The following is a 14,842-nucleotide window of genomic DNA, read 5'->3' as shown; positions in this document are numbered from 1 at the left end:
ACATTGATAATTGTAGGGCGCTTCAAATGAAAACTCCAGACCTTGTAGCTGCGGAGTGGAAGAATTGAACGGAAAAAGGATTTTGTTAGACATCAGGCCTCTTGACATGTGTTATGATATTCGTTTGGGGTCTTTGATGGAACTGTATAACACAGAGAAAGAGGCATTGAATTTAGAAGTTATATCAATTCCACTTGTGCAGCAAAATACAAATAGAAAATTGGAGATGCTTGAGCAGTTCTCAGGAGATGCTCCGTGGTTGGTCCTTCAAAATCCATGGGATTTAAGCAGAGCAGTGAAGTATTTCCTCATTAAAGGGTCTCTACAGGACCAAGAATGTCAAGTATGGCTTAAGGAGAGTCTCATCATGTATATGAGTATAATCACAGTTATAGAACCAAATGGGAAAGTGTTTACAGCTGATAAACCTGTACTGCCTTTGCTAGATCGGTGGGGGCCAAAGGCTTATCCCTTTACCGTGGACAAAATTAAAGAATTAGAGGAGGAAGAGTGGTCTCAAATGGAGACTACGTCTACTTTACAGCTTCTTTTCTACAATCAAGAAAGCGTATGGCATAAGGTGAGTAGTCCATCATTGTTTGTTTAAAGTTTGATAGATTAAAGGTTGTCTTGTTATATATATATATTTTTTTGGGAAGGGGATGATAACTTAAAGATTAGTATTTAATTTATATTTGTTCTTTAATATTGTTATTAAAAATAGTAAGTTAAAAATTTTTAAATAGATGATTTATTATTGGTTTAAGATTAACATTTTTCCTTATTTTGAAAGGTAAAGGAGGTTTTGCTTCAACAAAAAATGATATGCTTATTTGGTGGAGATGGCTCTCAAATTGGAATATCTATGAAGGAGTTTACACTTTTTTTAAGGAATGTGTTAATAGAGTTTATTGATGACATTCATATAATTTATATCAGTGGATTTGGCTTCAATGAGGAAAAAATATCAAATCTCACAGATGCCATTTTGGTTCCTTATTGTCCACTAACAAATCCTGAAATGCCAAAAGTTGAGATGGAGGAGATGCCTTTGTTAAATTTGTCGGAACATGAGGCTATAAGATTTTGGACACACTTTGATTCTTTAAAAGAAATGGTGTCTAAAAGAGATGACAATGCCAAGCTGAAAAGTATCCTTGACTCTATTGGTTATCACATTCCATGGATGATATTAATAGATAAAGATGGAGAAATAATTATAGAAAATGGGCAAGATATGATTTCCCTATATTCAGAGAGTATGGAAGAGAAAGCCAAGAAATTGATGCAAGTCTTGATCAAGGGCTCCAAGGAGGACAGAGAAGAAGCATTGTTTGAGTTAGAACAAAAATGATGTATTTAATGCTATGTATTATAAATGAACTACATTTTATTTATTATTTTCAATATGTTTTCTCATTTTTATTTCACTATAATAATGTTCTTTGTGATTCTTAATTTTTATTGTTGATTCAAAGTTGCGTTGTGTTGAATTGTAGTGAGTTCAAAAGTATAAGAGAATCATAATCAAACACATTATTTCTTTGAAATAGGACATAAGTCCAGTCAAACAAAACCAAATACCTGTTAATCCCAAACTAATCGGTTTTCTTAATATATTGTTATTAAAAATAATAAGTTAAAAAAATTTAAATAGATGATTTATTATTGTTTTAAGATTAACTTTTTTCCTTATGCTGAAAGGTAAAAGAGGCATTGCTTCAACAAAAAATGATATGCTTATTTGGTGGATATGGCTCTATAAAAGGCTGAATATCTATAAAGGAGTTTACATTTTTATTAAGGAACATATTAATAGAGTTTATTGATAACATTCATATAATTTATATCACTGGATTTGGCTTCAAAGAGATAAAAAGATCAAAGCTTATAGATACCACGTATGTTCATTATTGTCCACTGTAAAATATTGATATGGAAAAGGTTGAGATGAAGGAGGCGCCTTTCTTAAATTTATTGGAACATGAGGCTATAAGATTTTGGACACACTTTTATTCTTTAAAAGAAGAAGTGTCTAAAAGAGATGACAAAGCCAAACTGAAAAAACTCTTTGACTCTATTGGTTATCACATTCCATGGATGATATTAATAGATAAAGATGGGGAAATAATGATAGAAAATGGGAAATATATGGTTTTCCAATACAGAAAGAGTTTGGAAGAGAAAACAAAGAGGTTGATGCAAATCTTGATGAAAGGTTCCAAGGAGGACAAACAACAATCATTGCTTGACTTATGCATGATTTAGAACAAATATGATGTATTTCATACCATGTATTATAAACATTTTATCTATTATTTTCAATATGTTTTTCATTTTTATTTCCTTATAATACTATTCTTTCTTATTATTATTTTTTCTTGTTAAATCAAGCATGTGTTGTCTTGAATTATGGTGAGTTTAAAAGTATAAAAGATTCATAATCAAACACAAAATTTCTTTGAAATAAGAGGTAAATCCATACAAATAAAACCAAATACCCATTACTCCCAAACTATTTTTGATCGTGCATTAAAAAAATTTAAATGGATGATTTATTATTGTTTTAAGATGAACTTTTTTTTTCTTATTTTGAAAGGTAAAAGAGGTATTGTTTCAACAAAAAATGATGTGCTTATTTGGTGGAGATGTTTTTGAAAACGGAATATCTATGAAGGAGTTTACATTTTTTTTAAGGAATGTTTTAATAGATGTGCTTATTTGGTGGAGATGGTTTTGAAAAAAGAATATCTATGAAGGAGTTTACATTTTTTTTAAGGAATGTTTTAATAGAGTTTATTGATGACATTCATATACTTCATATCACTGGATTTGACTTCAAAGAGAGAAAAAAATCAAAGCTCACAGATACCATTTATGTTGGATATTGTCCACTACCAAATCTTGATACACCAAAAGTTGAGATGGAGGAGATTCCTTTATTAAGTTTATTGGAACATGATGCAATAAGATTCTTGACACACTTGTCTTCTTTAGAAGAAATGGTGTCTAAAAGAGATGACAATGCCAAACTGAAAAGAATCCTTGACTTTATTGGTTGTCACATTCCATGGATGATATTAATAGATAAAGATGGGGAAATAATTATAGAAAATGGGCAAGATATGGTTTCCCTATATGTAAAGAGTATGGAAGCGAAAGAAAAGAGATTGATGCAAATCTTCATCAAGGGTTCCAATGAGGACATAGAACAAGCATTGTTTGAGTTAGAACAAAGATGATGTATTTAATGCTATGTATTATAAATGAATTACAAATTATTTATTATTTTCAATATGTTTTCTCTCATTTTTTTCACTATAATAATGTTCTTTGTTATCATTAATTTTTATTGTTAATTCAAGGATGTGTTGTCGCGAGTTAAAAGTATAAGAGAATCATAATCAAACACATTATTTCTTTCAAATAAGACATAAATCTATTCAAGCAAACCAAATACCCATTTATTATTTTCAATATGTTTTCTCTCATTTTTTTGGAACAAGAGGCTATAAGATTTTGGACACACTTTTTTTCTTTAGAAGAAATGGTGTCTAAAAGAGATGACAATGCCAAGCTAAAAAGAATCTTTAACTCTATTGATTATTCCATTATATGGATGATATTAATAGATAAAGATGGGGAAATAATTATAGAAAATGGGCAAGATATGATTTCCCTATATTCAAAGAGTATGGAAGAGAAAGCCAAGAGATTGATGCAAGTCTTGATCAAGGGCTCCAAGGAGGATAGAGAACAAGCATTGTTTGAGTTAGAACAAAGATGATGTATTTAATGCTATGTATTATAAATGAACTACATTTTATTTATTATTTTCAATATGTTTTCTCATTTTTTTCACTATAATAATGTTCTTTCTTATCATTAATTTTTATTGTTAATTCAAGGATGTGTTGTGGCGAGTTAAAAGTATAAGAGAATCATAATCAAACACATTATTTCTTTGAAATAAGACATAAATCTATTCAAGCAAACCAAATACCCATTAATCCCAAACTAGTTTTAAACTATGGAAAAAAGAATAAAAAAATTTAAATTATGCATTGATTTCCATATTTTTAACTAGTTGTATCAGAATGACAATTAGCCTTTTCCCAACATGGATAACCTAAAGAGTTACATGTTCTAAGATCTTATATATTCTAATGTATTATCCAAGAAAAATTAACTATTGGTTTCTCATGAAAGATGTACAGAATGAACTTCACTACTCCTTAGGGCGCCTTTGCTTATATCACATCCTACGCCAACATATGTTTTATGTATCTATAATTTTTTTATACACAAACTACTATCATAAGTTAATATGAGGCTATGGCCACATCTCCCAACGAGTAGTTCTCCTTTTAATAAAAGGGGTAAAGATTCAATGGACTAGACCATATTATACCACCATTGAAACCTTGAAGCGAAAAACTATGAAAGGGCATATTTTAATCTATCCGGCATGAAGCATGATATTTCTTATCTAGATAAATAAATCTAATACTGCTATTGGAATATATTAACAAAATTGCATCCTAATAATATTGATAATCTTATGTTAATAGGAAGCTAAATGCAATTTAAAGGAATTATAAAACAATTCAAAAGGAAGTATGTGTCATTTAGAAAGTTTTCCATTTCCTCTTGGAACCCAAAATTTCAATGTTGTGTTGATTGCTAAGAATTGAACTATATTTCCAATAAGGCTTTCTTATTAGGGCACTTAAGCAATTGATTTTTATTTTTTTATATCACAAAATGACCTTCACTACTCCTTAGGGGGTCTTTGCTTATATCACATCCTATGCCAGCATATGTTTTATGTATCTATACTTTTTTTATACAAAAGCTACCATCATAAGTTAATATGAGGCTATAAACAAAGACCTGTAGTTGAGGACGCGGACAGACAACTAGGGTTTGCAGGCTTCTGCAGGTGTTGAACTCCATGGAAGGGCACAAAGGAGGGAGCTCCACTCCCTCCTACAAGCAGGCCGTGGCCAGCCAAGGTAAGAAACCAATAGAAAATGTCAGAGATCCTTCAGGAGAAGGGAAAAGGAACATGGAAGAGGAGAAAGATTGTACCAAATCAACAGAGAATAATAGCACAAAAGAAAATGAGGAAGAAGACAAGGAACAGGGAGCAAAAAACAAAGCACAAAAGGGACCATGTAAACCCAAAGCTAAGGTCACACCTAGGGTAGTTTTAAATGATCCTGCTCTGCAGGCGCACAGGGACCACATGCGGACATATGCAATCATTTGTAAATTCATGGGGTTATGGCCCACTGAAAATGCATTCAGACATAGATTAAATACCACTGGAAACCAAAAGGAAGCATAGACCTACATCTTGGGTCAAAGGGATTCTTCACTGTGGTCTTTACAAATATTGAGGATAAAGACAGGGTGTTTGAAGGAGGGCCCTACTTCTATGCAGCAGCAGGCCTCTACATGCAGTCGTGGATGATGAATTTTGTCCTGGAGCGAGAGACTTTCACTTCGGTCCCGGTCTGGGTAAGACTCTACTCCCTACCTCTTGATTACTGGCAAACGGAATCGTTATCTGCCATAGGAAATAAATTAGGGCGTTTTGTCAAAGCTTTTGAAGCCACCAGAAGGGGAAAATACACTTCCTTTGCACGAATATGTGTGGAGATGGATCTCTTTGGAGCTCTATCGGATGAGGTCATCTTGGAAGTTTTTGATGAAGAATGGGTGCAAACAGTAGATTATGAACATATTCCATTTAGATGTCGCAGATGCCATGAGCATGGGCACCTATTTAGAGACTGCCCTCTCAGTAAAATAGAGAACAAGAGTAAAGCTACCACAATGAAAGATACTGAAAGCTTTCACAAAGTGGGACATAAAGGAAAAGGGGGCAAAAGGGGGCCAAAGCAACATCAAACAGAAGGGAAACAGGCCAGTTTGAACAGGTTCCAAGTACTCGAAGAAGAAGAAGAAGCGATAACAAAAGTAGATCAGGTAATGGAAGGAAGTCCAGTGGAGAAGTAGAAAGAAGACAGTGAACAAACACAGGATATTCATAAACATAAAGAGACTATAATGAGTGATGTAAAACTGGAGATGGACCAGGAAATGACCCAGAGTGAGATGGAAATGGAGGACCAAGAACTACAAGAGATTCTTGATAGAGAACACCTAGATCTGGAAGGGTTCTTGAAACAGGGAACCATGAGAGGGGTAGACTCATTACCTAAAGAAGAGTTCAATAGAGTACAGTAGCTGTTCCTATGGAAAACTCAGGCTAAAGGGCTAGAAAGGCAAAGAAACAATGAAAGGCAGGGCAACGAAGGTGTGAAAACTATGAAAACCACACGAGGATTAGCACCTAGAAACCCAGGAAAGAAAAGAGGTAGGAAAAAGTAGAATGAGCTATTGATGGAATGTGGAAAACTAATGATAGATTCAGGTAAGATGGAAGACCTAACCAGCTACTCCTTTACAAATATTTAATAATGAAGTTCACATCTTGGAATATCAAAGGTCTAGGTAGTAAAAGAAAACAAAGATTACTTAGTAATAGAATGAAACAAGAAGCTCCAGATATGATCTTCATCCAGGAAACTAAATGTTCCATTCAAAAAATAAAAGAAATTCACAGCAAATGGCTCAATCGATTTGAGTTTCTAGAAGTCAAAGCAGAGAATATAGTAGGAGGCATACTCACTCTTTGGAACCCCCAAAAGATTGGCATAATAGATGCTGAGGCATCTAGGAATGATTTATCAGTGGTTATTAAACCTATGGGAGATAGGGAGACTTATCTGGTCATGAATGTTTATGGCCCTCAAAGAATGGATGATAAACTCAGGTTTCTAGATTCTCTTGTGGATCTCAGAGACAAACATGTAGGAATACCATGGATCATGGGTGGGGACTTCAACATGATCAAATCACTTTCGGAGAAAAAAGGGGGAACCAGAACTTTAAGCAAAGACTCTTCAGCATTTCAAACTTTTATAGATAATATGAAGCTAGTTGACACTGATACGAGTAATGGTCTCTTTACTTGGAACAATAAAAGAGGAGGAGAGTCTCAAGTAGCCTCAAAGTTAGACAGATTCATAATCTCAGAGGACCTAATGCTCACCGACAAGGAAATGATAGCAAGAATTCTCCCCTTTGGAGGCTCAGATCACTGGCCTGTTTAACTTGAGGTTCAGGGCATTGGTACCCCCAGGAACAGACCTTTTAGATTTGAGAATATCTAGCTCACCCACCCAGATTTCATCAACAACATTGCAAATTGGTGGTCTGAAGATTTTCATATTCAGGGTACAAGAATGTTCCTACTACACAAAAGACTAAAGCACATCAAGCTCAGACTTAAAGATTGGAACAAGAATGAATTTGGCAATATTTTTGAAGCAAAAAAAGCTGTTGAGGATAAAATGCAGGAACTCAACCAAGCCCTTATCACGGATGGCTTTGATAAAGTCAGAAATGATCAAGTCACCAAACATCATCAAGACTGGGAGAATTTATGTAAACAAGAGGAAATATTTTGGAGACAAAAATCTAGAGTTCAATGGCTAAAAGAAGGAGAGCGAAACACCAGATTTTTCCATAGATCCACCATGGCGAACAGATCTCATAATAGGATCTCTTCGATCAAGGACGAGGGAGGTCATCTACTTAATTCCCATGAAGATATAGAAGCTGTGTTAGTTCAACACTTTCGAGGTATAGCAAAGGAAACCATTTCAGACAGAGAGCATTTTATCAGGGACTTAACAAGGCATATACCTAGGCTGGTATCTAGAGAGGATAATTTCAACCTTAATAGGCCAGTGACTGAAGAGGAGGTTAGTGAGGTCATCAAAGAAATGCAGAATGGTAAAGCGCCAGGCCCTGATGGTTTCAATGTGGATTTCTTTAAAGCTTGCTGGAATATTGTTAAATAGGATATTCTGAATGTAGTGGAAGATTCCAGGATGAATAGAACTATTTTGAAGGTGCTCAATACCTCCTTCATCTCCCTGATCCCCAAACAAGACAATGCTCAGACTCCAGACAGGTTTAGACCCATAGCTTTGTGCAATGTGGTATACAAGATAATATCCAAGGTTGTTGCCAATAGACTCAAACCTCTTCTTCCTACTCTAGTTTCTGTGGAACAATCTGGTTATGTGGAGGGCAGACAAATTCTCAATAACATCATTCAAGCACATGAGGTGGTGCACTCATTGACAAGCAATAGGAAGGCTGGAATGATCATGCAATTGGACCTAGCCAAAGCTTACGATAAGTTGAATTGGACCTACATCAGGAAGGTCCTTATTGCTTTTGGGTTTGATCAACACTGGGTAAGATGGGTCATGGCCCTGGTAACTTCTTCTAGCTTTTCAATTCTGGTTAATGGTTCTTCTTTCGAGACTTTTATTCCTTCAAGAGGCCTTAGGCAGGGAGATCTGCTCTCTCCCTTTCTCTTCATCCTCATGATGGAAGGACTTGGTCAATCTATCAAGCATGCGAAAGAAGTTGGTAAGATCAAGGGTCTCCAACTTTCTGAGACTGGACAGGCTTTGACTCATCAACAATTTGTTGATGATACTATGTTGCAGGGAATCCCCACGGTCAAAGAATCACTAGCATATAAACAAATCCTGTGTGACTTTTCCATGGCTATAGGTATGGAAGTTAATCTCTCCAAATCTAAGATTTTTTTCTTTAATACCAATATTGCTATTCAAAGGAATATCTCCAGAATTCTGGGCTTTCAAAGGGATGTCCTCCCTTCAAAATATTTGGGAGTTCCTCTAACTGCTAAACCTTTGCACAAGAGCATTTGGGAGCCGTTGATTAATAAGATGTAGGATAAAATCAGGAAATGGACTATTAGATCTTTAAACTTGGCTGGTCGGTTGGTGCTTACAAAAGCTATTCTTCAATCAATTCCAGTCTTCATGCTATCAGCCCTTCCAGCTCCAAAAGGAGTTTTGCAACAATTTAGAACCATTCAAAGAGACTTTCTTTGGGGTAAGGGGGAGGAAAGAAAGAAATGGGCCTTGGTAGCTTGGGATAAGTTTTACAAACCTAAAAACTGTGGGGGTCTTGGATTAGATGATCCGGAGGTACTAAGTTTTAGGGGCAAAATTATGGTGGCGTTGGGTAAAAGACCCAAAGGCTCAGTGGGCTAGTATCTGGAAAGAAAAATATGCCAGCACTTGGCAAAATAATGATCACATAAGGATGTCTGGCAGCATAAAGGGCTCACACATCTGGAATAAGGCCTGGGAGAATAGAGGCTTAGTTCAAAAAAATAGCTTCTGGGAAATCAGAGAGGGAGATCTTGCTTTATTTTGGGAGGATAAATGGCAACAAGAACCTACACTGTTAAGAGAGGACTTTTTGGACCTCAAGAAAGAGACAGACACCAAAGGGTTATCTAAGGTAAAAGATTTTTGGGATCAAACCAATAGTGCAGGAAAATGGAGAACCTGGAAGAATATAGATTACAGGGATGATAGCCCCTTGAAAGAAAAAGCAGAGGCACTTATGAAAATGTTGGAACAAAGGAAGATTTTAGTGACAGGGGGGCATGACCAACTCAGATGGGGCAACAATAATGAAGGTACCTTCAATCTTAAGGAGGCAAAACGCATACTCCTTGAGCTGGATTCCAATGTACCGGATAGGATTTGGCAGAACCTATGGAGGCATCAAGGTTGGATGAAGATTAAATTCTTCATGTGGCTGGTACATCATAAGAAAATTCTGACTTGGGATAACATTTAGAAGAGGGGTGTTCTGGGGCCTTCCAGATGCCAGCTCTATGAAGCCCAAGAGGAAATAATGGAGCACCTTCTCAATAATTGCATTTTCACCTCCAAGTTGTGGGATACTTTTGCCACCATTTTCCAACAGACCGACAGGGACAAAGGGAGTATTATCAATACTCTAAACAATTGGAGATGAAACTTCTCTGATTATGAATTTCTTGGCTCAGCTTGGGCTCTCACGCCAAGCTTCATAATATGGAATGTCTGGAAAGAAAGGAACAACAGAATCTTCAAAAATGAAAAGAGTTCCTCCCAACGCCTTTTCGAGCAGATCTTAAGACAACTTAAGGAGACGGTTGGTACTATAGTATGAACTTCCCCTAAGAATCCACCTTCAGAAGCTAAAATGCAAATACTTCTTCAGTTGGGTATGCAGGGGCTTATACCACAGGGCTTGGATAGGAAGGTAATGAAAATGGATACTGAGTAGGATTACTGGCATCCTCCCCCTTAAGGTTTTTTGAAATTCAACATTGATGGGGCTTCAAAAGGCAACCTGAGTATTGCTAGCTTTGGAGGGGTGTTAAGGGATGAAAACGGAAGTATCCTTTTCATCTTCCATTGCCATTTAGGAAGAGCCACTAACAATATGGCGGAATTAATGGCTCTTGAGCAATGTTTAGAATTCCTGGAGCAGGATAATTGCCAAAATGTGATTGTCGAAGCTGATTCTGAGTTAATCATTAACTCGGTCAAGAGAATTAGCTGTGGCACGAAGCCGGAAAAAGTCTCAAAACACTGGAGGCTGCTCCAAGTCTTTCAACGGATTCAGCTTCACCTCCTGTGCCTTCGTACAATAAGTTTTAACCATGTGCGAAGGACAGCCAATAAATTGGCAAACATTCTAGCCAATCAAGGGGTGCTCTGTACCAAAAGCAGGGTCACACTGAGTTGGCAAGAGATGCCTCAGAACAGATTAAAGGCGCATTGTCATGACCAGGCGGATGAGGACAAGATGGTGTTTTGAGACAAAGCCACGAAGGCGGGGTCTAGCTGATTTGGATTCATTATGAAATGTTTTTTCCGTAGTGAGGTCTTTTTTGGGATGCACTGTCGGCCTCCTCAACCCTGGTAAGTACAAACATAGATGTTTCAGGTGGAAGTTGCTTGGCAGACTCTGTTTCTCGGATGGTCGGCTGAATGGATGGATTATCATCTTACATTGGTTCATGCACTGGCGAAGAGGGGATGGTGCTGGGTCGGAATCCTAGCTTTCTCAGCTGCCTTAATACCCCCATTTTTCTTTCTATGGACGCAATACTGCTCTCGGGGTGGTATATAGTTTATTGCAGGCCCTTCAAGTTGGAAGCGGTTTTTCTGAATTGGAAGCTTTTCCACTCACCAAGCAACACATGGCCAAGGGATGGGAATGAATACCGCCCTCATCGCACAGTAATTATCGGTGCTTTAGACTTGTGCGATATGTTCCTCAGCCATTGGATCAAGCAAGACAGATCTACGGTTAGGAATAATCGAGCACGTTGGTGGGTCCATGTGGTTAATCGCCATGCTTATAGGTACCGCGACATCTTCCTCCACTGTTGGATCTGGTGAGGAGATTCGATGGTTAAGAAAAAGGATGCAGGTCCGAGTGAGGACTATCTTCCGTGCTTGTTTCACTTCATGGTGGGAATCGATGGTTTTCACGCATTCTACATGATCAAGGGTTATCCCCCCATTTGGACCCGAAATCCTTTTGGATTGGTCCCTATTTCCTCATCGGGTCCGATTCTTATTTTAAAGTGTTTGCTTGTTTCCAGCCCGATTTGAGTCTTGTCAGTCGGATCTCTGAGGGGAGATCGAACGGTCTTGGCTTTGTCTGTTTTTTGAGGGTATAGCAGTTTTGTTTGTAGGGCTCAGGGTTTTGGCCTTTAGCTCGGTGCCCTTGGCTTTAAGAGGATAGTTTTTTCCTTGGCCCACAGTTCCTTGCGGACTGTTGTATTTTATGTAATTTGTTTTCCGATTTAATGAAATAGAAGGTACAACTCTTGCTTCAGCAAAAAAAAAAGTTAATATGAGGCAATGGCCACATCCCCCAATGAGTTCTCTTACTAAAAGGGGTAAATATTAAATGGACTAAACATATTATACCACCACTGAAACCTCAAAGCGAAGAAACCATTGAAACCTCATATCTAGATAAATAAATCTAATACTGCTATTGGAATATATTAACAAAATTTCATCCTAACAATAATGATAATCTTATGTTAATAAGAAGCTAGATGCAATTTAAAGGAATTATAAAACAATTCAGAAGGAAGTATGTGTCATTTAGAAAATTTTCCCTTTCCTCTTGGAACCCAAAATTTCAATGTTGTGTTGATCACTAAGAATTGAACTATAATTCCAACAAGGCTTTCTTATTAGGGCACTTAAGAAATTGATTTTTTTTTATAAGAACATGAGCTCACTATTATTATCAAACTAAGATAAAGGCATGTCTTTATGAATCACATATCTACCATCACCCTACGCTAGACAAAAGACTTTCAAGATGTTTTTGTTGATACATAATCGTTCAAAATTCACCCAAAAAATGGCCTAAATTGTCTCAAAGATGTTTATTAGTTCTTAACTAATCAAATTTGATTAGAAGAGTATTCTATAAAGGGGACATTATCATATATATTTTTTTTAATTCTTATAAATCATCATTACAAAAGTGATACATAAGTTTGATAATAGAATACGAATAAGATTTATTTTTCCCTATGAATATTAAAAAATCTATGAATAACATTACACCCTATGAATATGAACCCTTAGATTAATAAACCCAAGGGATTTATACTAAAAACCCAAGGGATCAATAATATAAACTCAAGGTATATAAACCCTAAGATAAACATTATAAACCCTAAAGCAATCATGGTTGATGATGATTGATTTTCATATTGAGACAATATTTGTCACAATGCAACATTGGACCATGCTTGCTTTTCATATTGAAAAAATCCTTGTCACATTGTGACGTTGGACCATGGTTGGCCATGATTATAAACCCAATGGATTTATATTAAACCCAAAGATTAATATTATAAATCCTATGAAAAATGTTATACCCTAGGAATATGAACCCTTAGATTAATAAACCCAAGGGAATAATAAACCCAGGGAAATAATAAACAGTTGATTTTCATATTGACATAATCTTTGTCACAATGCAACGTTGGAGTATGGTTGACCATGGTTGATTTTCATATTGAGACAACATTTGGCGCAATGCGACGTTGGAAATTGGTTGACCATGGTTGATTTTCATATTGAGACAATATTTGTCACAATGTGACGTTGGGCCATGGTTGTCATAATGTAATGTTGGACCAAGGGATTGATATTATAAACCCAAGGGAATAATAAATCCAAGGGATTAATACTAAAAATCCAAAGGATTATAAACCCAAGGGAGTAATATTAAACCCAAGGGAAAAACCCAAGGGAATAATATTATAACCCTAGGTATATAAACCCTAAAATAAACATTGTTGACCATGTTTTACCATGGTTGATTTTCATATATGCTATATTATAAACTTAATATTATAAACCATGATGTCAAAGTAATTGTAAAACCTATAGTATAAAACCTAATATTAAGTATTAATATATTCATTATTTATTAAGAAAATATTGTATTTTTTTTTTTTTTTTTTATCTATTAGACTAACCTAAGTACCCATGGGGGATTTGAACCGGTGACCTATCACAAGGAGTGCCTTAACAATGCACCCATTCACCGTCAATCCAAGGCCCCATGGGCAAGAAAATATTGTATTAATAAATATTAATATATTATTATATATTAATAAATATTAAACCCAAAGGATTTATAGTATAAACCTTAAGGAGCAATATTATAAATGGAAGGGAATAATATTAAACCCAAGGGATAATTATTATAGTCCCTTCATATTAATATTATAAAACCAAGGGAATAATATTAAACCCTATGAACATGAACTCTAAAATAAACATGGTTGGCCCTGGTTGACCATGTTTAATTTTCATATTGAGACAATCCTCGTCCCAATGTGACGTTCGACCATGGCTGACCATGATTTATTTTAAAATCGAGAGAATATTTGTCACAATGTGACATTGGACCATGGTTGACCATGGTTGATTCTAATATTGAGACAATATTTGTCACAATGTGACATTTGACCATGGTTGGCTATGAGTGGTTGAGATTATAAACCTAAGTGAATAATGTTATACCCTAGGAACATGAACTCTTAGATTAATAAACCCAAGGGATTGATATTATAAACCCAAGGGAATTGTGAGGACCCAACCGTAGGGCCTTTAACTATTGATATAATCATTCAATTAAATTTCCCAAATTTTGAGAACAATCAAATAAATTTCACAAAATTTTAGAAAAAGGAAAATTTCAGGTTTATAAAACATCATAAGCATGAACATATATTATTTTAATTCTACAACATGCATAACTTTTAACAATTTACATAAATAAAGTGACTAAATGAAGAATACTTGATTCGATGACTTTGTTGGGATGCTCTTGACTCTGTTAGGATTCTCATGTTGGGCTATTTAATCAAATTTACCTCCTAGCCAACTAGGAATGATTTCCTAGCCCAGAGAATGTCCATAGGTTCCCTAGCCCTCTGAGTCCAAGTCCAACCAGTTGTAGTGTGTCCAAGTTAAAACCACCACTCTCCAAATAGATCCAAGTTTAAGTTCTCTCATTTTTCTCTTTATTCTCTTCCTTCTCCTTCTTTACCTTCCTCCTCCAAATAAAATCCTCCAATTCCAAAATAAAGAACAAAGATCCCCCTTCTCCTCTCATCCTCCTTCTCTTTCTCTCATCCACTTGAACCAAATACCATTAATGCCATGAATACCCCCCATCCTTTTATTTAATGACCTTGACTTTCCTTTCCATATATTATCCCAAAATAAATTTGAGGAGACACCTTGAGAATTGAAATACAAATATTTAATTGAAAAATAAATTGGAGAAGACCATATCCTATCCAAAAGTAACATGAAGACACCTT

At 35.7% G+C, this 14,842-nt stretch overlaps 1 protein-coding gene across 2 annotated transcripts in view; it reads left to right on the top strand.

Annotated features, from left to right (window-relative positions):
- The window catches only part of LOC149198877 (uncharacterized), a 61,813-nt gene that overhangs the window by 21,840 nt on the left and 25,131 nt on the right, over nt 1–14,842 (top strand). Inside the window, exons 9-10 of one of the 2 annotated variants that reach the window (XM_089402198.1) lie at nt 17–580; nt 794–1,378. The exons of the other annotated variant lie outside the window; for it this stretch is intronic. Of the exons in view, the coding sequence (XP_089258324.1) occupies nt 17–580; nt 794–1,354 (1,125 nt within the window). The 3' untranslated portion in view covers nt 1,355–1,378. Of the gene's footprint in view, nt 1–16; nt 581–793; nt 1,379–14,842 lie in introns of those variants that run through there. 2 annotated transcript variants of the gene reach the window in all.

This window comes from Pinus tabuliformis, chromosome 2_1, assembly GCF_031772625.1.
Source record: "Pinus tabuliformis cultivar Carrire ecotype Pingquan chromosome 2_1, CPIR1, whole genome shotgun sequence".
In the NCBI taxonomy this organism is placed as follows: Eukaryota; Viridiplantae; Streptophyta; class Pinopsida; order Pinales; family Pinaceae; genus Pinus; species Pinus tabuliformis.
This window is presented reverse-complemented; position numbering and strand designations above follow the sequence as displayed.